General features: G+C 42.2%; 1 protein-coding gene across 3 annotated transcripts; it reads right to left on the bottom strand.

Annotated features, from left to right (window-relative positions):
* Positions 1-564: 564 nt before the first annotated feature.
* Positions 565-26,625, bottom strand: LOC138798689 (uncharacterized). Of its 3 annotated transcripts, XM_069979233.1 has the most exons (6): positions 26,353-26,625; positions 17,815-17,870; positions 17,246-17,317; positions 12,949-13,043; positions 10,224-10,345; positions 565-2,665 (listed from the first exon to the last, which is right to left on the bottom strand). In XM_069979233.1, the coding sequence occupies exons 5-6, from the start codon at positions 10,336-10,338 to the stop codon at positions 630-632; spliced, it is 2,151 nt and encodes a 716-aa protein (XP_069835334.1). In that variant the 5' UTR covers positions 10,339-10,345; positions 12,949-13,043; positions 17,246-17,317; positions 17,815-17,870; positions 26,353-26,625; the 3' UTR covers positions 565-629. The 3 variants fall into 3 exon arrangements, with proteins under 3 accessions (XP_069835334.1, XP_069835335.1, XP_069835336.1); XM_069979234.1 differs by lacking the exon at positions 17,815-17,870; XM_069979235.1 differs by lacking the exons at positions 12,949-13,043; positions 17,246-17,317; positions 17,815-17,870.
* Between the last annotated feature and the right edge of the window lie 901 nt (positions 26,626-27,526).

Here is a 27,526-nt window from a genome sequence, read left to right as displayed (position 1 = left end):
GGAGCATCTCCAAGACAAGACGGGTTAGCGGTGCTACTAGCACCTTTAATGCATTTATTTATCAGCAAAAGCCCTACCAAGCCACAACTTATGGGCTACTCACACAGACACGCTGTCCTGTGATATCTCTGTATAGCTCATGTACTGCTGTCTTGCTACAACAACGAGCCATCTATATCCATATATAACATCGCACCGCTGCAACAAAGGGCCATCTATATCCATATATAATATCGCCTTGCGGTGCCAGTCCCGATTTACGGCTATATCAACCTATATTAGCATATAAGGTAACAGTAACCTTTTCATTTTTATATTTTTATTTTTGTATTTTTAATTTTCATTGTTATTTTTATTTCTACTCAATTTTTCTGACTCTTACCATTCTCCAACGCTCCTGGGGCTGATCATCCCTTGCTGGTTGGCTCAGAGACTTTTACTATGAAAACTATTTCAGAGACTACCACCCACTAATTATATCATTAGAGACATTCCTACATACACACGTGTACCCATTGTTTTTAACTCTGTATATCTATTTGTTCTTTATTTTGATGTTGTATTTATATATTTAAAGTGGCAAAGTAGATTTATAGCTAAATCTCACAGCCTGCCAATATAAAAAAATCTTATCCAAGAATATCAATTTCTATGTCTGAATCTACATCTGAGGACAAGTCAGGCCATACATTCTCTCCAAAAAATATAGTTGGACTCCATACACAGACATCTAGATCTGGAGACAAAGGTGCTATGTTATTCAGCATCTGTTGAACTTCTTCTTCCAACTCTGTGGAAGAAGTCAAGTGTTCTTTTTCCTTAATGGGCTGGGTAATATTTAAAGACTCAACTCCTTCTACAACTTCCCAGCTAAGTCCATCATTGGCTTTCCTTAGTTTCACCTTCTCCAAACTAGTTTCAAAAGAGTCACTCAAGCTGTACTGTCTTTTTCTTGATTCATCTATTCTCCTACTAGAGACATATACTAAGCTTGCTTCAGGATCACAGTGGGTACTTGATGGTGAGTCCTCTGGGTTTACAGGTCCACTTTCTTTAGATTCATAGTCAGTGCCTGATTTGAAGCTCTTGTGGTCTTCAATACCAATTGTTTCAGATTCACAGTAACTACTTGATGGTAAATCATCCTGGTGTACAGTTCCACTCTTCTTTGAACCATAGTGTGTATTTGATTTTACACCCTCGTGGTCTACTGTTGCACTGGTTTCAGGTTTGTAGTGGGTACTTAATGATAACCCCTCATGGTCCACAGATCCACTTGTTTCAGATTCACAGTGGATATCTGATGTTAACCCAAGGGCCACAGTCCCAAATGTATCTAAGACTAGAATATTACTGTTCAGATCAAGACTTTTACATTCCAAACTCTCAGTATCAACTAAAGCAATTTCACTTTTTCTTTCTAGTCCTATTCTTTTCAACAATGATTTTGTGCAATATCTGGACTGTGCACATTTTACGAAACATTCTCCCTCTTGGTAAGGCACTACTTCAGGGTTGCTTATGCTTTGCTTAGGAGACGATGTCCTACACATATTAAGTACATTAATTTGCATGTCTTCACTTTCTACACCAGTTTCCGGTAAACCCTTACGTCTCTGCATATTGTCAGGCGTTTCTTCGGAGTTCTTTACCTCCTCCTGCCATAATTTAACATCCTGCATGTTATCTGGCAATTTTTTATTTATCTGCACATGCTCTGGCAATTCTATTAGGCCCTGTATATTTTCTGTGTCCTGACTGGATTGCACGTTATCAAGTAAGCCATGAATATCTATTCTTCGCTCTGATTGGTCCTGGTGACTGGGTACGTCATCCAATGAGCCTTTTAGTTTATACTTAATAAAATCCAGGCTTCCTCCATCATCAGTTGGTGAATTCTGGTTGGTACTTACATCTTGTACAAACTTCTGAGTAATTACAGTATCTTCTCTTAATTCTTGGCTGTTTCCAAGAGCTTTTATAGAGTCACAGCAAGGTGTAAAAGCCTCTTTTTGGTTTTGGTTACTAGGTGCATACTGCAGCAAGTCCCAGCTGCTTGGCACACTCTCCAAAAAAACATCACTACTTGCAAAATCATCTTTTGATCTGCCACTGCATAACACACCCGAGAAACCTAGACTGTCTTGCGTAAACTCTGGCATGCTGCAGCTGCTTCTTCCTGTGTCCAGTGTATTTTCATTACTTTGCTTAACGTCCACCAAACATGCACTAGTTACGCGATTCTCTATTTTCCTTTGGATGCTGTTGTTTGGTTTAATCTCAAAATTAGCACCTGATTTTCTGATTCCTTGGTCTCTAACCTCAGCTTGTTTATTAGCCTTTGTATGAATTTTATTACCAAGACAAGTCCTGTTCAGTCTTCTCACAGGTTCAGTCCTTACTAATCTACCTCCCTCCAACTTCAATAGCTCCAGTTCTGGGATTTGTAACATCTGTGCCGCACTGAGAACACAATTGACATCTCCTGGTGCAACCTCAAGTTCTGAGGTGTACATGTAATGGATTAGCGGAAATAGGTGTAGACTTTTAACCCCATGAATCTCTAGTACATGTCTGCTGGAAAATGTTGTCTTGGAATCAAGCAGGTTGGCAAAGTATGGGCTGCAAGCAGCAATTACACAAGAGTGGACATGGATGGCCTCACCTAGGGGGAAAAAAGAAACATTATGACAAAAAAAGTTATATTGGGCATACGCTTTTTTTACACCAGCTATTTGCAGTCCATTAGAAACCTAGAATTTTGTCCTAAATGTATGTACAGCACTGACTCCGCCAGAGTTCCATATTCTCCCCTTCCTATGGCCTTCTACTGACTTTACACAAGCTCTAAATGCAAGATAAAAAAAATAGTCCCATATGACCCACATAATAGAGTAGCAATGAAATGGAGGTGGCTGCACTGCTATATAGTACTGGACTGTGGATTGTCCCTCATTATCACTTATATTGGTGACCTTATGTAATAGCTCCCCACATCACCCAAGCAATTTGAGCAGCGTGTTGTTCTATAGCAAAAGGCAGGACCTGATGCACTTTTCATGAGGCAGTGGCTGGCTGTCAATGGCAGGGCCATATTCCTTTATGCTAAGCTCTTAGAAATGATTGCCTAAAGCACAGAAAACATTGATCAATGTAGTACATGGATACTGCATTGATCCCAATGAGCAAACATGGTACTGCTTGAAGCAATCCCCTAGGGGGGACTAAAATTAGTATTAAAGTTTTGTTTTTTCATAAATAAAAAATCCCTTCTAGTATTAAAAGTTTAAATCACCCCCCCACCACCACCTTTCCCATTTTATATTTAAAAAAAATATGCTTTTGCAACACGTGTAATCGCCCAAACTATTAAATCATCAACAGTTTTGATCTTGCATGGTAAACGGCGTAGAAAAATGGCGTGCAAAAAAGTCAAATCGCAAAACTAAAGTTTGCTGGTCCCATCACTTCCAGGAAAAAAATTTAATAAAAAGCAATCGAAGGATTGCATATATGCAAGCAAGCTACTAATAAAAAAGACAGAACATGGCACCAAAAATTACGTGTTAAATAGACCCATAGGCCAAAAAATAAGAGAGTCATAAGGATCAAAACAGAGCAATTTTTCAGACATTTAGTTAAAAGGTTTTTATTTGGGGGCAGATCCTGGCAGCCAAGGCAGATGATTGGATTGCTCCCGTGCTCCGTACCATCTATAGAGACTGAAACCTAGCAATTGCCTGCATAACGACTCTTTCTGCCCTGCTGACTTGCCATGCCAGCAAAAAATTAAACGGCAATTCTGGACCAGGAAGCCGATAAACTTCTTCTTCTCCAGAGACGTGCTTCAGCCAAGATAGCACTGACACGGACTACAGGTCTGCCTCTCTGTCCACAGAACCTGACAGCTCACTGCACAGCTGTCCTTCTACTAGCCCGCTGAAGAACAGGCAAAGACTTGCTGGCTTCCTGCCAGGAGAGATGCTTTGGCATCCATTGCTGTTTCTGATTAGTCTATTACTGAGTCAGCCATGCGTGATACGTTGTTAATGTTACGCAAGACTGTCTCATAACCAAACCAAAATAACCTGGTCCAAAGCCACGTAGACTACGAAAGGAATGGTCTACAGTAAAATAACTTTGGTAACCAACATAAAGAAATCTGTGTTATGGTGCATACCTGTTCACTGACTTTTTCTCCTTTTTTTTTTAAAGTAGGCAACAGGGAGGACTTTAACCCCACCTCCTTCCTCTGGCCCTTTAAGGCCATGAGTGACTTGTTAGAGTTGTTTTGGTTCATACAGTAGCTCACTAATTTAATGTATTCATTGCCATATGTAACACACGGTGGTGGGGCCCTGCTGGGAGGCATCTTATGCCACATATTTAAATACATTTCTAACGACCTACATGCGTAATGATTTGTAATTATTGTTATAAAGTTGGCTAGCATAAATGTGAAAGAGTTGAACAAACCTCAAAAAAGGTCTTGGGTGGCAATGTTATCTGCATCAGAGAAACACATCCAAAAGGCCTTTAGACTTAAAGGGGTAGTTCACCTTTTTTTTTTTCTTCTAAATTAACTGGTCCAAGCAAGTGACAGAGATTTGTAATTTACTTCTATTAAAAAATCTCAAGTCTCCCAGTACTTCTGCTGTATGTCCTGCAGGAAGTGGTGTATTCTTTCCAGTCGGATACAGTACTGCCACCTCTGTTCATATCAGGAACTGTCCAGAGCAGTAGCAAATTCCCATAGAAAACCTCTCCTTCTCTCCAGACTGGAAAGAATATCACTTTCTGCAAGACATAAAGCAGCTGATAAGTACTAGAAGACAAGATTTTTTTTTATAGAAGTAAATTACAAATCTCTGGTACCAGTTCATGAAAAAGAATAATTTTTTTGTTAACTACCCCTTTAACCCCTAGACGACCCAGGGCGTATAGTTATGCCATGGAAGTCTGTCCCCAGACGACCTAGGGCGTAACTGTACGCCCTGGGTGTTTCTCCCGCTATGAAGCGTGCTCCGGAGCGGAGCGCGCTTCATAGCAGGTGGGGGCCGGCTGCAATCAGCAGCCGGGACCTCACCGGCAATGACACGCTGCAGCGATCGCGCTGCCGCGTGTCCTTAACTCCTTAAACGCCGCGATCGCGGCGCGACCGCGGCGTTTAAGTGTAAGTGACAGGGGGAGTCCCCTGTCACTTACCGATCGGGACCCCCGCAGTGTGACTGCGGGGGTCCCGATCGGTAAAACGGACTGCCGGAGGTCTCTCACCTGCCTCCGTGCGGTCCGATCGGCGATCTGCTACACTGAGCCTGCACAGGCAGGCTCAATGAGCAGAGTGCCGATAACACTGATCAATGCTATGCCTATGGCATAGCATTCATCAGTGTAGAAATCAAAGTAATCTATGTAAAAGTCCCCCAAAGGGACTTCAAATGTGTAAAAAAAAAAAAAGTTAAAAACACTAACACACTACCCCAAAACCCCTCCCCCAATAAAAGTTGAAATCACCCCCCTTTCCCATTATATAAATAAAACATATAAAAATAAATAAATTGATAAACATATAATATACCGTAGCGTGCGTAATTGTCCGATCTATTAAAATATAACAAGCGTCATTGCGAACGGTAAACGGCGTACACGAAAAGAGGAAAAAAAGTGCGCGGATTACCGATTTTATGTTACATTATATATAAAAAAAAATTAATAAAAAGTGATCAAAACGTCCGATCTTCACAAATATGGTATTAATAAAAACTAGAGATCATGGCAGAAAAAATGACACCCCATACAGCCCCGTAGGTGAAAAAATAAAACCGTTAAAAGCGTCACAATAGTCCCATTTTATTTATAATTGCCAAAAAAAAGGATTTCATTTAAAAAAAATATATAACATTAGAGAATCTGTGTAAACCTGCATATGGTTGTGTTCGGGCTGACCTATAGAATAATAGTATCATGTCGCTGTTACCATATAGTGCATTACGTAGACACTGGAACCCCCCAAACGTTACCATATTGCATTCTTTTTTGCGATTTCACCAATTTATATCTTCATAAATAATATATTTGGAATTCCATCATACATGTTATGGTAAAATGAATGACGCCATTACACAGTACAACTATTCCTGTAACAAATAAGCCCTTACATGGCTTGTAGATAGAAAACTGAGAGTGCTAGAGCTCTTAGAAGGGGAGGAGGGAAAAACGGAAACACTAAGATCAAAATTTGCGCGGTCCACTGGGTCATTTTGGGCCTGGTCCTCAAAGGGTTAAAGCGACCCTGTATCCACAATCTGACCCCCCAAACCACTTGTACCTTCGGATAGCTGCTTTTATTCCAAGATCTGTCCTGGGGTCCGTTCGGCAGGTGATGCAGTTATTGTCCTAAAAACAACTTTTAAACTTGCAGCCTCGTGCCCAACGGGAGTCTGTACCCTAACTTTGCACTACCCCTCCGTCCCTCCTCCCCACCCTCTTAATCATTAGGAATGCCACTAGAATATTTACTTCTGTCTGAACGTTGCACAGGTGCCTTAACGATCCAGCCCATGTTCAGTATTCACACAGCTGGTGAATAGGAGACAATCTGCCTGGAGCATTCCTTATGATGAGGAGGGCGGGGAGGAGGGACAGAGAGGGTATGCCAGCCTAATGCATACACAATCTAGGCCATGGCCGTTGGGCACGGAGCTGCCAGTTTAACTGCATCACCTGCGGAACGGACCCCAGGACAGATCTTTGATTAAAAGCAGCTACCTGAAGGTACAAGTGGTTTGGGGGGGTCAGATTGTGGGTACAGAGTCGCTTTAAACAATCACAAGATAGAATTATTATCTGCGGAGATTTTAATATTATTGCAGACCCTACCTGCGAAACAACATCCTCCACACGTACACTCTCTAGCTCAAACACTTTGGAGAGAAAATCTCTATCATACATGGTGCATTTACCATAACAATGAGTGTGACTACACCTTTCATTCCGCTGTACATAACACTTATACAAGAATAGATATGTTCTTAGTTGATAGGACACTTTTACAATCTGTAATGACTGCTATCTCTTGGTCTGATCGTGCTGCAATCACATTGTCTTTATCGGAGCAATACACTCACAACCCTGTCTATCTATGGTGTGGTAACCCCTTTTTCATGTCTCACCCCAAATATGGCTCACACCTAGCTTCTGAGCTTACTAAGTTCTTCCAAACAAATACGGACCTGGATTCGGCTAGCATATGGAACACCCATGGAACACACCATACGCGGATCCTTTATTAAATTTAGAAGCATATTGAAAAAGATCTCTCTGAGGCCTTAACATCCTTACGGGAATCAGAATGTGTAAATAAATTACAAGCACAATGGGGGAAATTTATCAAACTGGTGTAAAGTAAAATTGTAACATACTACTCACAAGATGACAAAGCAGGTTAACTTTTAGCGTCCTGTTTTTCATACTAAAGCTAAGATCCCCTTCCTCTCCCAACCCATTTCTCATTCTAAGCTGTATACACCACAAGATATTGCTATTGGATTCCAATCAGATACAATTTATTTATACAATTTAGCAGAACATATTTTAGACCCCCCCTACCCTATCACTGGATATTCAGAACTTCTCTTCCACCTACAACTCCCCAAATTATCTCCGGAACACAGATACTCTTAATACAAAACTCACGATAGAGGAGCTGACCCACGTGATTAAATCTCTTCCAGCAGACAAAGCACCAGGACCCGATAGGTCAATTAATATATAAGTCTTTTTCTACTATACTAGAGCCACATCTATATAACTTCTCCCTAACAGAAGGCTATTTTCCAAAAGAAACCTACAGGCACTGATTGTTACCCCACCCAAACCCGGTAAAAGTCCTGACAACCCACAAAATCTGCTAACTTTACTGATGGATTTGGCTTAGACCCCTGATACTCACAGATGGAACACAGATACATCAGTCAGCAGCGTCCATACTTCCACCTCGCGTGCTCCATGCTGCATGTCGCCAACTGATGTATCTGTTTTTCACCTGAGAGTACCACCGGATTTGGCTTATGACTGATACAATTATACCATTATTACATATATAAGGGAATGCAACAGGAACTACAGCATAGACTCCTGATGAAGTCAGCAGATTGTTGATGGAACACAAGGGGCAGGGTTGCATACTGGGGCCACTCTCTTTTGTGTTTTAGTCTTAGAGCACTATTACACCAACAGATTTTCTGACAGATTTTTTTAAGCCAAAGCCCGGAATGGATTTGAAAAGAGGCGAAATCTCAGTCTTTCCTTTAGTACCTGTTCTCTGTTTATAGTTCATTCCTGTGTTTGGCTCAAAAAAGTCAGATAATATGTTGATGTGATAGGGCCCTTAGGGTCCATTTACACATAAAGATTATCTGACAGATTATCTGCCAAAGATTTGCCAGAGCCAGAAGCCAAAGCCAGAAACAGACTATAAACAGAGATCAGGTCATAAAGGAAAGCCTGAGATTTCTCTTCTTTTCAAATCCATTCCTGGCTTTGGCTTTGTCAGATAATCTTTCTGTGTAAATGGACACTTAGTTGCTTCAATAAAAATCAAAATTTTATGCATTTTGGATGTGCTGAGCATTTTCTTTCTCAGGCTTTTCCTCTTTTTGGAGTCATGTAAAGTTGTTCTATTATCATCCTTATAATTATTTTTTAGGTCTATGGGGCTATTTGAGGTGTATTTTTTTGTGCCATGATGTGTACTTTTTATCAGCACCACACTTGCATATATGCAAGTTTTTGATCACTTTTTATTCAAGTTTTTCTGAAATATGATGTGACCAAAAATCAGCAATTTGTTTTTTGCGCTTACCGTGCAAGATCAGTTTGTGGCGATAGTATGCTTTTTTGTTTATTTTAAAAATAGGAAAAGGGTGGTGATTTATAATTATTATGGTATGGACTCGGTATGGGATAAAAAATAGCTCCCTTAGGGGCTTCTATGAGCATGATTTCACAAATGGATAAACGCAGTACAAATGTACTGCATCCATTGAACCTGCACTCAACTGTTAGGAGCTCCTGAAGGAAGCCTCTAACAATCGGTGAATACAGATAGCCCAGCACTCCTAGAAGAAGACCTGGGCTGCCTGTATAATGAATCAGCTCTCCACAATCTCACTGTCCAGCCACTGGACCACCAATGTAAGGTATTGGAAGCCATTTAAATGCTGCTGTCCAGTTTTGACAGCAACATTTTAAATAATTAAGTAGCCAGCATTTAAATGGCTAAGTAGCCGCCGATAATGGGCCAGGGGCGCCCGGTATAGGGAAAAATCACGTTTTGACCCCTCTCTATACTGTCTTACTGTCACCACAACGTAACTGTACGTTGTGGTGACGGAAGGGGTAAATGTAAAATTCTTTCATTTTATAGTAAAAAGAAACTTTCCTGAGCTTCTGCTGTGCAGCAAGCTGTAACATCTCCTTACTCCCCCTCCCATACCTGACCCTGCTTGGAACTCACCTTCCTGGTGTCACTCAAGCACAGACAGGGAGAAAGGAGGAATTCTAGCTTGCAGCCATTCAGGAGCTTGGAAAATATTTGTTCCAGAGAATAAAAGCATTTTTCTACATTCACTATGTGTCTCCTTTTCCTAACCGCTATCTAACAGTGTCAGCAGTTTGGAATGTGATGAACAGCTGACAGACTCCCTTTAATGGGGTACTCTGGCATTTAAAAACTTTTATTATTTATATATATATATATATATATATATATATATATATATATATATATATATATATATATATATAAATAATTATTTATATAAAATAAACAGCTTATCCTTACGTCTCCACGCTCCGCTGGTGTCCTCCTGCAGTGTCTCTGGGTCCTGATCACAGTCACCTCCTAAACAAACTTGTCTTGGCAGTGATAGTCAGCTCAGCCAATAACTCACTGAGATAGCAACACGCCCAGTGATTGGCAAGTTTGTCTCTGAAGTGGAGGCGGCAGCATACCAGGTCACCAGTGAAGGCACTATATATTATATATATATACATACATACATACACACACACACACTTTGATTTGCCATAAACTTCATGAAAAGGGGGCCAACCCCTTTAACACTAGCTGTAAATGACCACATAAAGAAATTAAAAGCATTTTATTTTACCGTCAAATAAGCATAGAATAGAAAAAAAACTAAACACTCAGTATATCTCACCATCTCCCTTGAGGGTAACATCACAAAATAGTCCAGCCTGTTGTTGTTCGTATAGCCGATAAAAGACTGTACGTAAAAGGCGAGGGTTCCAGTAGGAAAGCCGCAAACCAGGCATGATTTAACTAAAATAAAATCAAAAACACAGGCATGAAACAAATACAATAATGACATTTTTACATACCGTATATAAAGATATCTAACTTACGAATATTGTGTTATCACTAATACTAATTTCCCAAGCGTCCCATTGGCAGCACAACTGATAGGGTTTGATCGCCCCTATGAGCCCACGGGACGAGGAATATTTTAAAGAATTAAGCAAAAAATGTGCATAACCCCTACCCAGGGAGTATATCTGCCAGACAAACCCCCCCCAATACACTGAGTTTTTTGTTCGTCCTAGAACAGACCGCTGAGGGTATACTTCCATCCTTGATACAGAGTTTATTAGTTATTCTAACTTGTTTAATTCTTTTTTTAGGTGGTGATTTAGGTGGTGTAACCACCCCAGATTACCTGTAACCACCCCAGTTTACCCATCAGCACCCTAGATTGCCGTCACTACCCCAGATTGCCTATAACCACCCCAGATTGCCCGTTACCCCCCCCAGATTGCCCGTAACCCCCCCAGATTGAAAGTAACCACCCCAGATTGGCACAGACTGCTCGTAACCACCCCAGATTGCCCATAATCACACTAGATTGCCTGTCGCCACCTTAGATAGCCAGTAAACACCCCGAGATTGTCCATTACCACCCCAGATAGCAAGTAAACATCCACATATTGCCTGTAACTAAAATGACACTCCATCTTCTGAGGCCTGCTGTGTGCCATACAGTGGTTTATGCCCACATATGGGTTACCATTGTACTCAGGAGAACCTCCGTTACAAATTTTGTGGTGCTTTTTCTCCCCTGTTCCTAGTGAAATTGAGAAATTTTAAACTAAACAAACATGTTATTGGAAAAATTCTATTTTTTTTTTTTCATTTTTACAGTCTAGTTTTGAATACTTTCCTCCAATACCTGTGAGGTCAATGCTCACCAAACCCCAAGGTGAATTCTTTGAGGGGTTTACTTTCCATAATGGGGTGACTTTTGGGGGGGTTCTATTTTGCTGACATTACAGGGGCACTGCAAACGCACCTGGTGCTCAGAACCTTCTTCAGAAAAATCATGCACTGAAAATGCTAATTGGCGCTCCCTTCTCTGAGGCCTGCTGTGTGCCCATACATTGGTTTATGCCCATGTATGGGGTACCGTTCTACTCAGGAGAACCTGCGTTACATATATTGGGGTGAGTTTTCTCTCCTGTTCCTCGTGAAATTTCAAACTAAACAAACAGATTATTGGAAAAATTCTATTTTTTTCATTTTACTGTCCTCTTTTGAATACTTTCCTCTAATACCTGTGGGGTCAAAATGGTCACCACACCCCAAGATGAATTCTTTGAGGGGTGCACTTTCCAAAATGCGGTGACAGGGGCACTGCAAACGCACCTGGCGCTCAGAAACTTCTTCAGCAAAATCTGAACTGGAAATGTTAATAGGCGCTCCTTCCCTTCTAAGCCCTCCTGTGTGCCCATACAGTGGTTTACGCCCACATATTGGGTACCGTTCCACTCAGGAGGACCTGCGTTACAAAATTTGGCGTGCAATTTCTCTCATGTTTATTATGAAAATGAGATACTTTGATCTTAACAAATATATTATTGGAAAATTTCTATTTTTCATTTTTTTACGGCATAATTGTGAATACTTTCCTCAAGCCCCTGTAGAGTCAAAATACTCATTATACCCCTAGATTAATTCCTTAAGGGGGTTTCCAGTATACAAGCCTCCTAAATCAACTTAAAAAAGAACTGGTCCATAAAAATAAAAAATTAGTTTTGGAAATTTCATGAAAATGTGATAATTTGCTGATACATTTCTAAGCCCCGTAACACACAAAAAACACACAAGACAGTGACCAAATTTTGCCACTCACATAAAGTGCCATATGTTACGAAAAAACTATCTCAGAATCGCTAGCATACGTTAAAGCATAAACGCATAAAGTGAGACAGGTCAGATTTTGAAAAATGAGACTGGTCATTAAGGCCCAAATAGGCTTGGTCCTATAGGTTAAGGACTGTGAGATAGAGCTGAGTGAAAGCAGTGCATTCTGGAAACTGTAGTACTACGCAACAGCTCAAGCAGGAAGTACAGAGAACCCCTAAAGGTAGCTTCACATGTACCAGATTTTGCTGAAATCCGCTGCGGATCACGGCAGTGTGAAGGTCTATGGGTTACATATCCACAGCGGAATTACCTGCTTGGTGCCGCGGCTGTGTGTGAGGCTCCCAGCTCCCCTCACTCCCCATCAGCGCTGCTGTGCACTGACTGGCTGATGGGGAGAAAGAGGAGCAGGGAGCCTCACACACAGCTGCGGCGCCGAGCTGGTAATGTATGCTCCGGGCCGGGGGCTGCGGGCGGTTAAAGGGGCCAGCTTACATATCCGCAGTGGAATGAAAATTCTGCTGCGGATATGTAACCCATAGACCTTTACACTACCAGGATCCGCAGCGGATTTCGCTGCAAACTCGCAGCGTCAAATCCACTGCGGATCCGGTACGTGTGAAGCTACCCTAAAACAAATGGACTTCTAGTAGTTTCAGAACTAGGGCACACAGTTAAACAAAGCTTTATGCTTCTGCAGCATGTTTATTTTAACTATGTTTACTAACCTCTTAGTTGTGTCTCGTCTGTAGAAACAGAAATCCACACGGGGTACTGCTGCACCTTTGTAGGGTGCTATCTGTGTCCTTGGACTATTTTTAAACTTGTATACAAGAAAGAAATATATTTCATGCAGTCAGGACACTGATTCCGAAAAAGGCATAAATCCTCACACAGAATTCAATCTTGATTCAATTTTTATTTTTGTTAATACCATAAAAAATGACAACGCTTTTCTACATAGGCTTTGCATCTCATACCAACATAAAAAAGAAAAGAAAACATTAAAGGGGTATTCCACTCTAACATAACTTTTGATATGTTGCTGCCCATGGTAAGACTGACCATTCATTCCATACTTGTTATTATCTAGTTAGTCTCTTTCATCCAGTTCTCAGCTGATGCTTTCTGCTAAAAACACAAATCTGTGTGTGAGCCTCTTGCCCCCCCCCCTTTATGAGACAGCTGGCTGGCTTTATCTGCAACATTGTAGCTTCTTAGGGTCCATTTACACAGAAAGATTATGTGACAGATTATCTGCCAAAGATTTGAAGCCAAAGCCAGGAATTGATTTGAAAAGACGAGAAATCTCAGCCTTTATTACCTGATCTCTGTTTATAGTCTGTTCCTGGCTTTGGCCTCAAATCTTTGGCAGATAATCTGTCAGATTATCTTTATGTGTAAATGAACTCTTAGTAATGCTGGGAGGATTAATCACAGTGAGCTCACTAACAAGTTGACCTCAGAATAACCCTCCGAGCATTAGAAAAAAGCTACAATCTACAATGTTGCAGATAAAGCCTGCAGAGGAGGATTTTTGAACTCCTGCCTTATGCCAATCTATTACTGAGCCCAGCCTGAAGCACTAGAGGTGGGCTGGCCGGCCCCAGTGCAACGATTTGCCTTCCCCTCTGTGACGCGGCTCCATTAAAAAAAACCTTTTCAGCTGCGCATCTCCCTGTGTAAACAGGGATTTGTGCGGCTGAGAAGGATAAAGAGCAACCAGCAGTGTATACATACCAGCCACACTGCTTATGATTTGGCTTCTGACTCTCTGGTCCTCGCGGTGACTGTTCTTCAGGCCTCGCCTCCTTCAGTTGTCAATCATTCTGGAAGAGGCAGCGACCTGAAAATGCCGCTGCAAGGACCAGACTAAATAGTCTAAATAGAGCAGATCTAGGTGGATACAACCAACCAAACAAAATTTGTAAGGGCCATGATTCCAAACCACACCCAGGTATACTCTACTGGTAAAATTTAACTTTTACTGACTCTGTTGGGTCTAAGAGGTAATAATAATAATAATTTTTATTTATATAGCGCCAACAGATTCCGCAGCACTTTACAATTCTGGGGTACATACATAAGACAAAAAATAGACATTACAGAGAGAAACATGTAATTATTCATACATGAGGAATGAGGGCCCTGCTCGCATGCATGAGCTTACACACTATCAGGAGGGGGTGCGAGACAACATGGCAAAGGGGCAAAGTGCTTCATTGTTCTTATGGTCCGGCCATCATTATAAATAAGGCAGTGCAGGTAAGAGTGGGTGAGCCTGTCACCAGCCAATGCCTGCCTGCTACCGGTCTAAGTGCTTAAATGCTTGGTGTGTGTGTGCATGTATGTATGCGTGGTGGAGGTAGGTAGGTGTGTGTGGAAGGGGAGGGTAGCAGTCAAAATTAGGGAACCTGGTAAGCCTGCTTGAATAGATGTGTTTTGAGGGCACGTTTGAAACTTTGTGTATTGGAGGTGAGTCTGACAGTCTTGGGTAATGCATTCCATAGAACTGGTGCAGCTCGGGTGAAGTCAGGTTTCTTATGGTCACATGTAGCTGCAGACTACTGATTTACATAATCAGTTCACACAGAGTAAAACTGGCGGAATTCTATGATGGAATTCTCTGCCGCTATACAACTAACAGAACAAAGTATATAGAAACAACGGTAAGCACACCATGATAAATCATCTATAATTCATACTTTATTAAGAATCACAAATACAGTAATGTGGCAAAAAATCCATGATTATATCCCCCACAATCGAGAGTTGTCAAAAAAAAATAAAAAATTATACAGTGGTGCCTTGGTTTACGAGCATAATTTGTTCCGGGGCCGTGCTTGTAATCCAAATCCACTCTTAAACCAAATCAAATTTTCTCATAAGAAATCATAGAAATGCAGACAATCGGTTCCACACCCCAAAAATAATGATTATTCTGAATAACTTGTAAAACAAATGAAACAAACATTCAGAAACAGCAGAATATGTGATATTATAAGTTGCTGTACAGTAATGGAGAGGATGGGAAACACAAGGACTGACAGAGACTGCAGGGAGCATGAAGGAATGAGCAGGGCAGATGTGGGCACATACATGCAGCACTCTCTGTCCGGGGAGAGAGGGGTTACAGCTATGGAGAGATTACCTCCACAGTCCTGTCCCCTGATGCAAGCCCCAGCCTGAAGTGGATCTGCTATGATTTGGAAGGTGAGGGAGACTTCCTGGGTCAGAGTACAGTGCTGTAGACCCAGCTATGCAGACCATGCCCCTCCTCCACTCGCGCTCCCACCCAGTACAGGGAGCTCTTAAACCAAAGCAATGCTCTTAAACCAAGTCAAAATTTGAAAAACTGTGAGCTCTTAAACCAAAACGCTCTTTAACCAAGTTACTCTTAAACCAAGGTACCATTGTATAATATATATATATATATATATATATATATATATATATATATATATATATATATATATATATATATAGCAACCCCCTCCCTGGCCTGTAAAATACAGGAGAGCCCTCTGGTATACAAAAAATACTAATCAGATGTAACTGGTACTGTGCATGATTATATCCTCACTACAAGAATACATAAAATGCAAGTGCATACAAAGTAGAAAACAAGAAAATATATGAAGTGCCAAAAAACGTGCTGAAAAATAAATACGGTATAGAAATTAACAGGTACAGCTACGCTATTGAGTGAGGAACACAGTATCACCAGGAGCAAAGAGAGAACCAGAGAGCCTCCAGACCGGGAGACAAGACCCTCTGCCGCGGAATTCCGCCAGCCTCCGTGTCATACTGGCTGTCTATGGGAGGCTTGAGCGCCTCCTCTCTCCACACCTCTCCGTAACGAACAATTCTCATGTCCATTCTCCCGCGCAGAGAGAGGCTTGCGAGCCTCCCATAGATAGCCAATATGACACGGAGGCTGGCGGGATTACTCCATGTGAACTGGCCCTAAATGACTAGCTCGACTGGTGGTCATCTGAATAGTTAAAATTACAGCTGCATAGCCCCTCAACTAGTTTCACCCAATCACAGGCGTCATCATAGGCGTGATGACGCCCATGATTGGGTGAAACTAGTTAAAGGGGTTGGCCACTTTATAGTAAAATAGGTCAGTACAAAGCATTAGTAAGTGTGCTCAATGTATATACTGACAGCAGCTCCCTGTGTACCTCATAGAGCTAAAATCAGACTCCTCTCCTTCAGGCTGGGCTGCCCTGCTCGGTTTTGTTTCTGTCCATAAAATGACCGACATGCAGGAGCATGTGACCATGCCCTGTCCCCTGTGTCCTCCATAGACATATACAGGCTCAGTGGTGGACACTGGGGGGCGGGGCATGGTCACAGGCTCCTCCATGTAAGCAATCTTATGGACCAAAACATTACAGAGCAGAGCAGGGCAGTACAGCCTGGAGGAGGGGAGTCTGATTATAGCTGTATGAGCTGCTGTCAGTATATACAGCGAGTATATACACTTACTAATACTGTACACTGAGCAATTTTACTATAAAGTGGCCAACCCCTTTAAGGGCTATGCGGCTGTAATTTTAACTATTCAGATCACCACTAGTTGAGCTAGTAATTTAGATTATTTGGGGAGATGCTGACATGGGTGAGTGGTGAACTGTTTACTGGCTCTCAGGGCTGATGGTTATTTGGGGGGTAGTTAGTAGGGTTTATATTCTCAATTGTGGGAAACCCGGGCAGACTTTAACCTCCCTGTTTTATACTTTTTGTTTACTGCATTTACTAATTGTTGTGTAGATGCCTGTTGTAGCCTATGTTACCTACCCCACCATGTCAGTCTTATCTGGAATGCAATAAAACATCATGTTATGTAATTTTTAACTTTTGATCATGTGATTTTCTGATTAATAAAGACATTGTGTATTATATTTAGTCCTTCTTTTGTATACAATCATTTAGATTATGTGTAGTCTGAAGCTACATGTGACCTCTTAGACCCACCAGGGTTTTACTTGTAGAAGCAGATAGAGGTAACCGGCTCACCTGGGAAGTGCACGACCAGTGGACCTTTGGATCCAGAGTAAACAATAACGAAGGAACTTGTAGGAGTCGGCACTTGGCGGTAAAAAAAAAAAAAAATCAGTTTATTAATAATCTTGATAAAAAGTCATCACAAAAGTCCATGGAAATGTATACTGGACACACAGTCTGATGCGTTTCTGGCTTTACTGGCCCTTAATCATAGGGTTTTACTTGACTATGGTGAGTGAGTGTTTTTAGCAAGCAAGTATAAAGGTACGTTTTAATAATAAGTCAGTAAAACTTACGCAGAGGTTAGTTGTGAGGAGAACATGTAACTGAATTTAAAAGGGGTTATCCAGGATTATAAAGGGATTTAATGGAAGGATCAGAAGCAACATGAGAAAACGTTACTTCGGATTGGGGGAACGAGGATGGGACACGGTGGTGCTGAGCTGAATCAGCTCAGCATTGCTGTGCCTCCCATTAAAGTTACACAAGTCTCCAGGGACAATCCAAGCCCTGAGACATGTGTGGCCTCAGAGGGAGACAGTGACAGTGAAGGGGAATGAGGAAGTAAAAATCATACTTACTGCTCCTATGGAACCTGGCAACCCAAGTTATTGCACAGCCCAGCCACCCCTCAACACTACAGGGAGAGAAAGGCCAAACTATTAAAGAAAAGAATTTTGCTAATGTAAAGCATTTGCAAAATTGCTTCTTTTGCATTTCCTCTCACTTTACAAAAGTTTAGGAGATGGGAATACCCCTTTAAACCTCTTACCAACATCTGACATATAGGTACATCATAATGTCAAGAAGAAAGTATCTTTTGGTTGTTGGCTACTATATGCAGCAGACTCCCATCATCTGTTACTGGCATCAAGTTAACCCAACTTGCCACAGTCAGTAGTTAGCATGGCATCTAGGGAGCTTATGAACAGTAGCTAATCCTGTCAGAGCATGGAGGCATTGATTGGCTGTCCTAGTAGCCAGAAGCCTTTCATGTTAAGTCATATGATATGACAGTACATTGCAGTACAAATATTGTAGTGTACTGTACAAGCTATGGAATGATTGTTAGTACAAGTCCACAAGAGGCATAATATAACAAAAAAAAAGGGGGGGGGGGTTAAAAGTATATTTAAAGGGAACCAATCGGCAAATAAATGGGTATACAGCTAAGCAAACATGCTCACTTCCTAAACCTGCACTGTATGTAAATGCAGGCCAACTAGTCATCTGGGCGTTGCATATGGTCCAAGTAGTCATAGTCACCAGGCATGATTGACAGCGCTGTATCAGCAATGTTACCAAGCGGCGGGCCTTCCATCACGTCAGCATTCTGACATCTTCACTGTGGTGGACATGCTCAGTACATCATCGTCCTATCCGCGCTGTACTGCGCATGACCACCGTAGTGAAGTCGTCGGAGCGCTGACATGATGGAAGGCCTGCCTCTTAATAATACTGCTGATACAGCGCTGTCAATCAAGACCAATGGTGTGCACAACGTGGGAAGACCTGCACTTCAGTTATTTCCTATTGTCAAGTTCAGCAAGGCCAGATGGGCTGCTCAAAACTGAGTATGCAACAATGAACAGGTGACGCGGGGGATCAGGGTACGCAAGTAAATTTTTTTATCACTGCCCCCACACAATATTATTGTAAGATATTCTTTGTTCCTTTTTTAAAATATTTTATTTGTTTAGCATGACATGAAGGAATACATTTACAGGAGAAGCAGTGCAGGTACAAAGTAACATATTCTGGTAAAAACATCAAGAACACAAACCATCAGAGGCCAAAAACAAGACTTTAAGTCTTTCAAGTGACCAGGAGATGCTTATCCGTGTATTATGAAAATATAAATAGTCAGAGTATTTTATATTACCATGTAATGAATTATGTTAAAGATGGATATGTATATCTAACAAGAAAAAACTAAAACACAAAAACAGAAATGAGTAGGTCTGCTTGTCGTCTTTGCCGCTGTCTGAGCATATATCCTGAGAAAGTCACTCGCCATTCTTATGTCAAGAAGCAATGGAGGAAGCCAGAAAAGGTGTCAGTGTACACCTGAGCAGTAAACACGTAATAAGAATGCACATATTTTAACAAACTAAAAAGGTATTCTTTGTTGCCCATAGCAACTGAAGTTCAGCCTTAGGCTACGTTTACACGTAGCAAAAGTGGCGGAAGTCCGCCAGCCTCCCTTTCATAATGACAGTCAATGGGAAGCTCGATCGCCTCCTCTCTTGGCACTGAAGAATAAACATGTTCATTCTTCAGCGCGGAGAGAGGAGCTGCGCAAGCCTCCCATAGACTGTCATTATGACAAGGAGGCTGGCAGCATTTTCCACCGTGGAATTCCGCCACTTTTGCTACGTGTGAACATAGCCTAAACCCTTTAAAGACCAGGCCAATTTTCATTTTTGCACCTCCGTTTTTTCCTCCTTGTGCTTAGAAGGCCATAGCACTTGCATTTTTTCCCCTAGAGACCCACATGAGCCCTTATTTTTAGCGCCACTAATTGTACTTTTTTTTGCATAAAGTATGCTGTGAAACCAGAAAAAAAAAAAAAAAAAAAATAATGGTGAAACTGCTATTTTTATTTTATTTGGCGGCTTTTAAAATATTTTAACCTTTAAAAATAAATAAATGTTCCTTAACCCCTTCACGTCAGCAATCTGTATATATACGTTCCTAATGCACATGCCCCATGCAGTAGGAATGTATTTATACGTTCTTGACTTGAGGGGGCTTTGTGATGAGAACGGGATCCCTGCAGGGATAGCGATCCCGCTCTCATCTGACTGCAGCCCCGGGGGGAATGAAAGTCAGCTGCGATCCTGCAGCTGACCGCCATTAACACCTTAGTGACCGCCGAAACGGCGGTCACTAATGGGCCGGTGCCGCCGCTATATTTCATCTCCCCCCACCGTGAATCCACGGTGGGGGAGATGAAATAAGTAAAATCAGACCCCAGATCAGCCCCCCTAGTGCCCCAGTAACTAACCCCCCCTCCCCGCGGCGGCCATCAGATCCAAGATGGACGCCGCCATCATTGTGAACAGAGTATATCTGTTCACAGTAATTTCAAAGTAAAAATGAATGAAGGCCCCATGCTCTCCGCCACCGGAGGTAGCGGAGAGCATGGGGCAGTCATTGGGGACCCCCCTGTGGGGTCCTGGTACAAGCGATCAGCGGTATATACTATATACCGCTGATCGCTTGTACCATGTGCTCCCGGCACTTTTTATCCCCTGTCCCCTGTCACCACCGCACGTCGCCTCTGACCACCGCACCTTGCCTCTGACCACTGCACCTTGCCTCTGACCACCCCAAATTGCCAGTGACCCCCTCCAGATTGCCCGTAACCACGCCAGATTACAGGTACCCACCTCAGATTACCTATTAGCACTTCAGTTGATCCGTAACCACAGCAGGTTGCCTGTAACCACCCCAGATTGTCTGTAACCACAGCAGGTTGTCTATATCCACCCCACATTGCCTGTAACCACCCCAGGTTGCCTGTAACCACTCCAGGTTGCCTGTAACCACCCCAGGTTGCCGTAACCACAGCAGGTTGACCGTGACCACCCCATGTTGACCATATCCACGCCAGATTACCCGTAACCACCCCAGAATACTCATAACCACCCCAGATTACCCGTAACCACCTCAGACTGCCCGTAACCCCCTCCAGATTACCCAGAACCACCTAATCTAACCATCTAATTTTTTTATTTTATTTTAGTAACTGCGCTATTCTAATAACTATTACTAGCTGCGGTTTTGCTCCAGCAAATTGGCGCTCCTTCCCTTCTGAGCCCTGCTGTGTGCCCATACAGTGGTTTATGCCCACATATGGGGTACCGTTGTACTCAGGAGAACCTGCGTTACAGATTTTGGGGTACATTTTTTCTCCTGTTCCTTGTGAAATTTAGAAATTTCAAACTAAACGAACATATTATTGGTTTTTCATTTTTACTGGCCAATTTTGAATACTTTCCTCTAATACCTGTGGGGCCAAAATGCTCATCCTACCCCAAGATGAATTCTTTGAGGGGTGTACTTTCCAAAATGGGGTGACTTATGGGGGCTTTTCTCTCTGCTGACACTACAGGGGCTCTGCAAATGCACCTGGCGCTTGGAAACTTTTTCAGCAAAATTTGCAATGGAGTTGCAATTGGCGCTCCCTTCCTTCTGAGCCCCGCTGTGTGCCCATACAGTGGTTTACGCCCACATATGGGGTACCATAGTACTCAAGAGAACCTGGGTTACAAATTTTGGGGTGCTTTTTCTCTCATGCTCCTTTTGAAAATGAGAAACTTTAATCTAAACGTGTATATTATTGGAAAATTTTTATTTTTCATTTTTTTTACGGCCTAATGGTGAATACTTTCCTTCAGCCCCTGTAGGGTTAAAATGCTCATTATACCCCTAGATTAATTCTTTAAGGTGTCTAGTTTCCAAAATGGGGTCACTTATGGGGGTTTCCAGTATACAAACCTCCTAAATCAACTTAAAAAAAGAACTGGTCCCTAAAAAAGTCAGTTTTGGAAACTTTCACGAAAATGTGGTAATTTGCTGATAAATTTCTAAGCCCCGTATATGAAATGAATCGAGAATAAAGAGGAAATATCGGTAATATGACTTAATAACTAATTTATGTGATATGACTTTCTTTTTTAGAAGCAGAGACTTTCAAAGTTCATAAAATGCAAATTGTTTTAATTTTTCATGATATTTTGATGTTTTTCACAAAAAACACACAAAGTAGTGACCAAATTTTGCCACTAATATAAAGTGCCATATGTGACGAAAAAAAACAATCTCAGAATCGCTTGCATACATTAAAGCATCACTGAGCTATAAGCGCATAAAGTGAGACAGGTCAGATTTTGAAAAATGAGCCTGGTCTTTTAGGTGTAAACAGGCTTGGTCTTGAAGGGGTTAAAATTGCTCTATAACCAGGCTTATAACACTTTTCATTTTTGGTCTATGAGGCTGTGTGAGGTGTCATTTTTTGCGCCATGATCTGTACTTTCTATTGGTACCTTGTTTGATCACAATTTTTCTGGATTTAATTAGACCAAAAATACGCAATTTTGCTCCTTGGAATTTTTTGCGCTTATGCCGTTTACCATGCGAGATCAGGAATGTGATAATTTAATAGATTGGGCAATTACTCATGTGGCGACATAAAACATGTTTCTTTTTATTTATAAAATTGGAAAATGGGGGTGATTCAGACTTATTAGAGGAGGGGAATTTTTTTTTTTTTACACACTAACTAAAAGTTCCCCAGGGGGACTTCTAGTATTACTACATTGATCCCTCATTGAGATCTATGCAGTACATATATACTGCATAGATCAATGAGATTGGCAATCTATTGCTCTGGCCTGCTGCAGCCGAGAACAATAGATTGCTGAACTGGGATCAGCGCCATCATGGCGCAGACCCCCTTCCAGACCAGATAGAGGGACCACTCCTCCATGATCGTGTTGCGGGGGTGGGGGGCATCCCCCTCACTAGACCACCAGGTACATAGAAAAGCAGCCATTTAAATGCAGCTGTACCCCCTCTAAACTCTCCTAGCGCAGCCAGAGCGTACAGGAATGCCCTGTGTCGTTAAGGGGTTAAAAGTGTTATCCAGCTAAAATCTTTTACTTTCAAATAAACTGGTTTCAGAAAGTTATACAGCATAACCACCACTTAGGGCACCTCCAGGAGCATGTGGAGACCCCACGGGCTCCCCCCCCCCACCCCACACACACACACCCTTGTTTTTCTATTTTTTTTTATTATTATTAATATTATTATTGTATTACCAAGCTTTAGCGTCTGCAAAGGTTCTTTCCATATTAAAGTTCATGAATAGGAGCAAGCAGTAACACTCACCTGTATGCATCAGCTAAGCAGTTTTTTTGTATCCACATGTTCCGGGGAGGGGAAGGGATCAGGTGTGTGCGCGTCCTGGGACGGACGTTTTGGGGACACGCCCCCTTTGTCGACCAGGTACTGACGTCAAGATGCAGGCTGGGGTGTTATATACACACTGTAGCGTGCACGTGATTAATAACAACCAACAGTTAAAAGCAAATATCAGGTATCAGACAAAGACACTTAAAACATTGCGCTCATTTAAGCCGAGCGGGCCAACCGCATTTAGACTCGAGATCCATGTGGATTCCCTTCATAACAGAGTTTGATGTCTGTCCGAACTGTCTTTTGGGGGGGGGGGGGGGGGGATTAACCCGTTCAAGGCCAAGAAACTTCAGTGAGGTGGTATCGCCATTGTGAACAGTTCTAATGTGTTCAATCAGGAGGGGAATGCCACTGAAACACATTGCCTCCGCTTGCTGGCTGAGGGCTTTGAAAGTTCTGAACCTTAAGAAGGTACACCTAACACCACATTTACAGGTGGTAAGAAATGCACCTTCACACCGCAGGTTACATCAGGGGGTCCAATAGATCTTTTCAATAAATCGGTTATGAAGGACATTAAAACTCTTAAATATCCTAGAGCCATTAATAACCTGTCACACAGGGAGCACAGGGCACCCAAATGATTACAGCAACGACCGGACCTTATTGTTCGTAGGGCTGAGCAGCCATAATCATATCCAGAGAGTATTGTATAGCAGAAACACGCCGTTAACTTGGGGATACCAGCACATATGTGACCCTAGGGAAAGACCCCATTCCAGATATAAAAGAGAAGTTACGGTTTCTGCTCAATAAATACACCACACTGGGCACCATAGACAAAAAAAAAACGCAGAAAAGCTCATCCCTATAGCCCCCAGGTGGTACTTATTGCCCAAAATTCATAAATCGCTTGAAGTACCTCCTGGGCGCCCGATAGTATCCGCCGTAAACTCACCTACTGAAAGCCTCTCCAAATTTCTGGACTGGCTACTCAACCCACTCCTTAAATGTGTACCTTCCTACCTGAAAGACTCGAGCCATTTTTTACAAATACTGGAAAATACCCCCTGGTCAGACGATTGTTCCCTTGCCTCTATTGATGTGGAAAGCCTCTACACCCGCATCCCACACGAAGTCATAAATTAAAAAAAAAAAAGCAGTTTAAAGTGAAAGTTATATAGATTTGTAATTTAATTCTATTTAAACGGTTTCCCATACTTATGAGTATGCTGTATGTCCTGTAGGAAATGTTTTCTTTTCAGTCTGACACAGTACTCTCTGCTGTCACCTCTGACCGAGACAGGAACTCTCCAGAGCAGTAGCAAATCCCTTTAGAAAACCTCTCCTGCTCTGGAGAGTTCCTATCTCTGAGAGATGTCAGCAAAAGAAAAAAATTTTGCTGGATAACCCCTTGAAGGGGAACTCCAGGCAGGTACCTTTATGAGATATGCCTGGTGATCGGTTGTTTGAAAAACTCCTCACTCCTAACTGCTCCGTCCCTCTGGGTGTTGGTGACATTGCAGCGAATCAATGGCTGCAGCTGTGTTCCACCCCCAGAGGCTGATTGGCTGTACTGTCTGCAACATCATAGTCCCTGGACCCTGAGGTGGGAGCGACGCAGGAGCCAGGGAGGTAAGTTTTCTTTATTATTTTCAAACAACAATTCCCTGGGCATATCTTAACCTCTTCCCACATCAGAACGTACATGTACATTCTGATGCGGGTGGGGGTTTAGAGAAGGGTCATGCAGAAACCCCACTCTGGACCGCTGTGATCTTGGCTGCCATCTGCTTCCCGGGACCACAGCTATTAGCGGGCACGGTCTGATTGCCGCTGGACTCTCCTGTTATTCTCTATGAGCGTTGGACTCATCTCTCAGCGCGCGCACCGGGCTGCAGCGGCTGATATCTCCGTGACCCGACCGGATCCAGAAGCGGGACCCGGCGGGATCAGGTGAGTATAGGGGGCTGTAGCGGGGTCAGGAGCCTGTCACCCTGGCACGGGGGGTGACAGGTTCCCTTTAAATGTCTTCTGTGCCCCTATGCCTGGTGTCTAGTGGGGGGGATGTTCCCGCTGCGATTGCAGATCCGTTCTGCTTATCAGGCTGGGCCTCAGCGTTGGCAATCTGTAGATGTGGTCTGCAGCGGACCAGAATAATACAGTGCTGTATTAAGTACACTACAGTGAGTGAAAAGTAACTAAATCTGTGATCTCTATGACTAAAAGTGAATGCGTACAGTAAAATAAATAAAATTTATTAATAAAAAAAATCCCCTACCCTAATAAAAGTTTAAATCACCCCAATTTTCCCATTTTACAAATAAAAATAAACATATTTGGTATAACCGTATGCGTAATTGCCCAAACTATTAAATTATCACATTCCAGATCTCACACGGTAAATGGTGTAAGCTCAAAAAAAACACCAAAGTGCAAATTTGCTGATTTTTTTTGTCACATCAAATTCAGAAAAATTGTAATAAAAAGTGATGAAAAAGGATAAAAGCATTATAAGGATGGGAATAGAGCAATAAATTAAACATTTTTTAAAGCTTTTATTTTTTTAAAAAGCAGTCAGATAAAATAAGTTATATAAATTACATATCATTGTGATTGCACTGACATCTATAACTTGTCAGTTTTACTATAGGTTGAAAATGAAAACAAAATTCCTTTTTTTTTTTTTTCAATTTCAATGCACAAATATTTTTTTCCTAGTTTCACAGCCTATATTTATGGAAAAATAAAGTCTGCCACTGCAAAGTACAATCTGTGTTGTAGAAAACAAGGGCTGGTGTGGGTCTGTAGGTGAACAAATGCAGGTGCTATGGCCTTTTAAACCTGGAAAGGAAAAAAAAAAAAGAAAACAAAAAAAAATTAAAATGAGCCCGATCCTGAAGGGGTTAAAAAAAGGCCTCTGCCCAAAGTACCCCTTTAATACATGAAAACTGTACTGTGATTGGTTGCCTAATGAATCTGCCCCGATAGTTGTACCTATTATGTTGTCTATTCATACAGAAATGCAACTTACCTAGAGTCGCAGTCCTACAATGCTGACAAATAATCAGGATTCACACCTGCGACACAAGGCTCTTGTGCGCCAATGACTAGACATGCCCTGCCCTGATTTACTCTATTACCAGACTTGTAACACGCACACAAAACCTGCAGAGAGCGGAGCGCGGGCCTACCTGCGGACGCGACACTCTCCTCCGCCGAGTGCTTGGCTCCTCCCCTCACGGTGCGGCCGTCGTGTCCTCTAATTGGCTACATGCGGACAGTATTCGCTTATCACGACTACCAGAAAGTTGTGCACGATTCCAGACGGGGATTAGTTAGCGATGGTCTGTGGCGCGGCTAATAAAGATGGGCGGGGCCGAGTCCTAGACATAGAGGAGCCTCTAATGGCGCAGATACTGGCAGGAAGCAGCTGACAGAGCTGTCACACTTCTTTCTTTGATTCGTTTGGATTAGGGTATGAAGGAAAGGAGACCGCCCTCTGGGCTGTACATAGATATAAGAATAAACATATACAAGCCTAACACTACTGCAAAATATGTAACTCCAGAGCACACCAGTATGGCCTCTAGAACTGTGCTATACAGTGACCATGTGACATTACAGCTAATCACTGGTCCCAGTGGTCACAGGTGATTGGTCCCAAAGCTTATGCTGTAGCCCCAAAAAGGTCTGAAAATACAGCCAAAAATTTAAAGCTGTGATTGGTTGCTATCTGTCCAAAGGTCCCCATACACTATTGACTTTTGATGTTCGTATGCTGAACATTCCTACATATCGGGAGGAAGGGCATTAGGCAGGAGAGATAACTGACGGACGTCAGTTATTAAAGGTTTATGGGGGCCTTAAGACACAATTACCGCACACGCTTCTCGAACCGTGTAAGGCTGAGTTCACACTGCGTTTTTCATCTACCATAAACGTTTTATAGAAAAAACGGATGCAATTGCGTGTCATCCTTTTGGATCTGTTTTTCCATTGACTACCATTATAAAAAAAACGGATCAAAATGGATGCGTTTTTTTTTTTTTTTAACAGACACAAAAGTAGTGGTAACCAAGTTATTCTGTCTGTTAAAAGTAGCCAACTAAATACGGATATGTTAAATGGATTGCAAAAACGCAGTGTGAACACAGCCTAATATGGTCAGCTTGCTCAGGGCTTGGTCACACTACGGAATCCACACGGATAAGCTCCGACGGATTCTGTGTACGCTTTTGCTTGAACATCTGGCTGTCGGAGCTTATCCGCGTGGATTCCGTAGTGTGAACGCGCCCTTACAGTGTGGGGTCAGTTGAACGCCGGCCCTTTTACACTGGTTATTATTACTGGGTAAATGAGTGTTCC

This window comes from Dendropsophus ebraccatus, chromosome 8 (assembly GCF_027789765.1).
Source record: "Dendropsophus ebraccatus isolate aDenEbr1 chromosome 8, aDenEbr1.pat, whole genome shotgun sequence".
Taxonomy (NCBI): domain Eukaryota; kingdom Metazoa; phylum Chordata; class Amphibia; order Anura; family Hylidae; genus Dendropsophus; species Dendropsophus ebraccatus.
This window is presented reverse-complemented; position numbering and strand designations above follow the sequence as displayed.

What these genes read in the sequence shown, in the direction of transcription:
- LOC138798689 (XM_069979233.1), bottom strand. Translation starts at nt 10,338, where the DNA reads ATGCCTGGTTTGCGGCTTTCCTACTGGAACCCTCGCCTTTTACGTACA. An exon ending in TGTTACCCTCAAGGGAGATG is followed by an intron (nt 2,666 to 10,223) that starts GTGAGATATACT and finishes TTTTCCCCCTAG; the next exon opens with GTGAGGCCATCCATGTCCAC.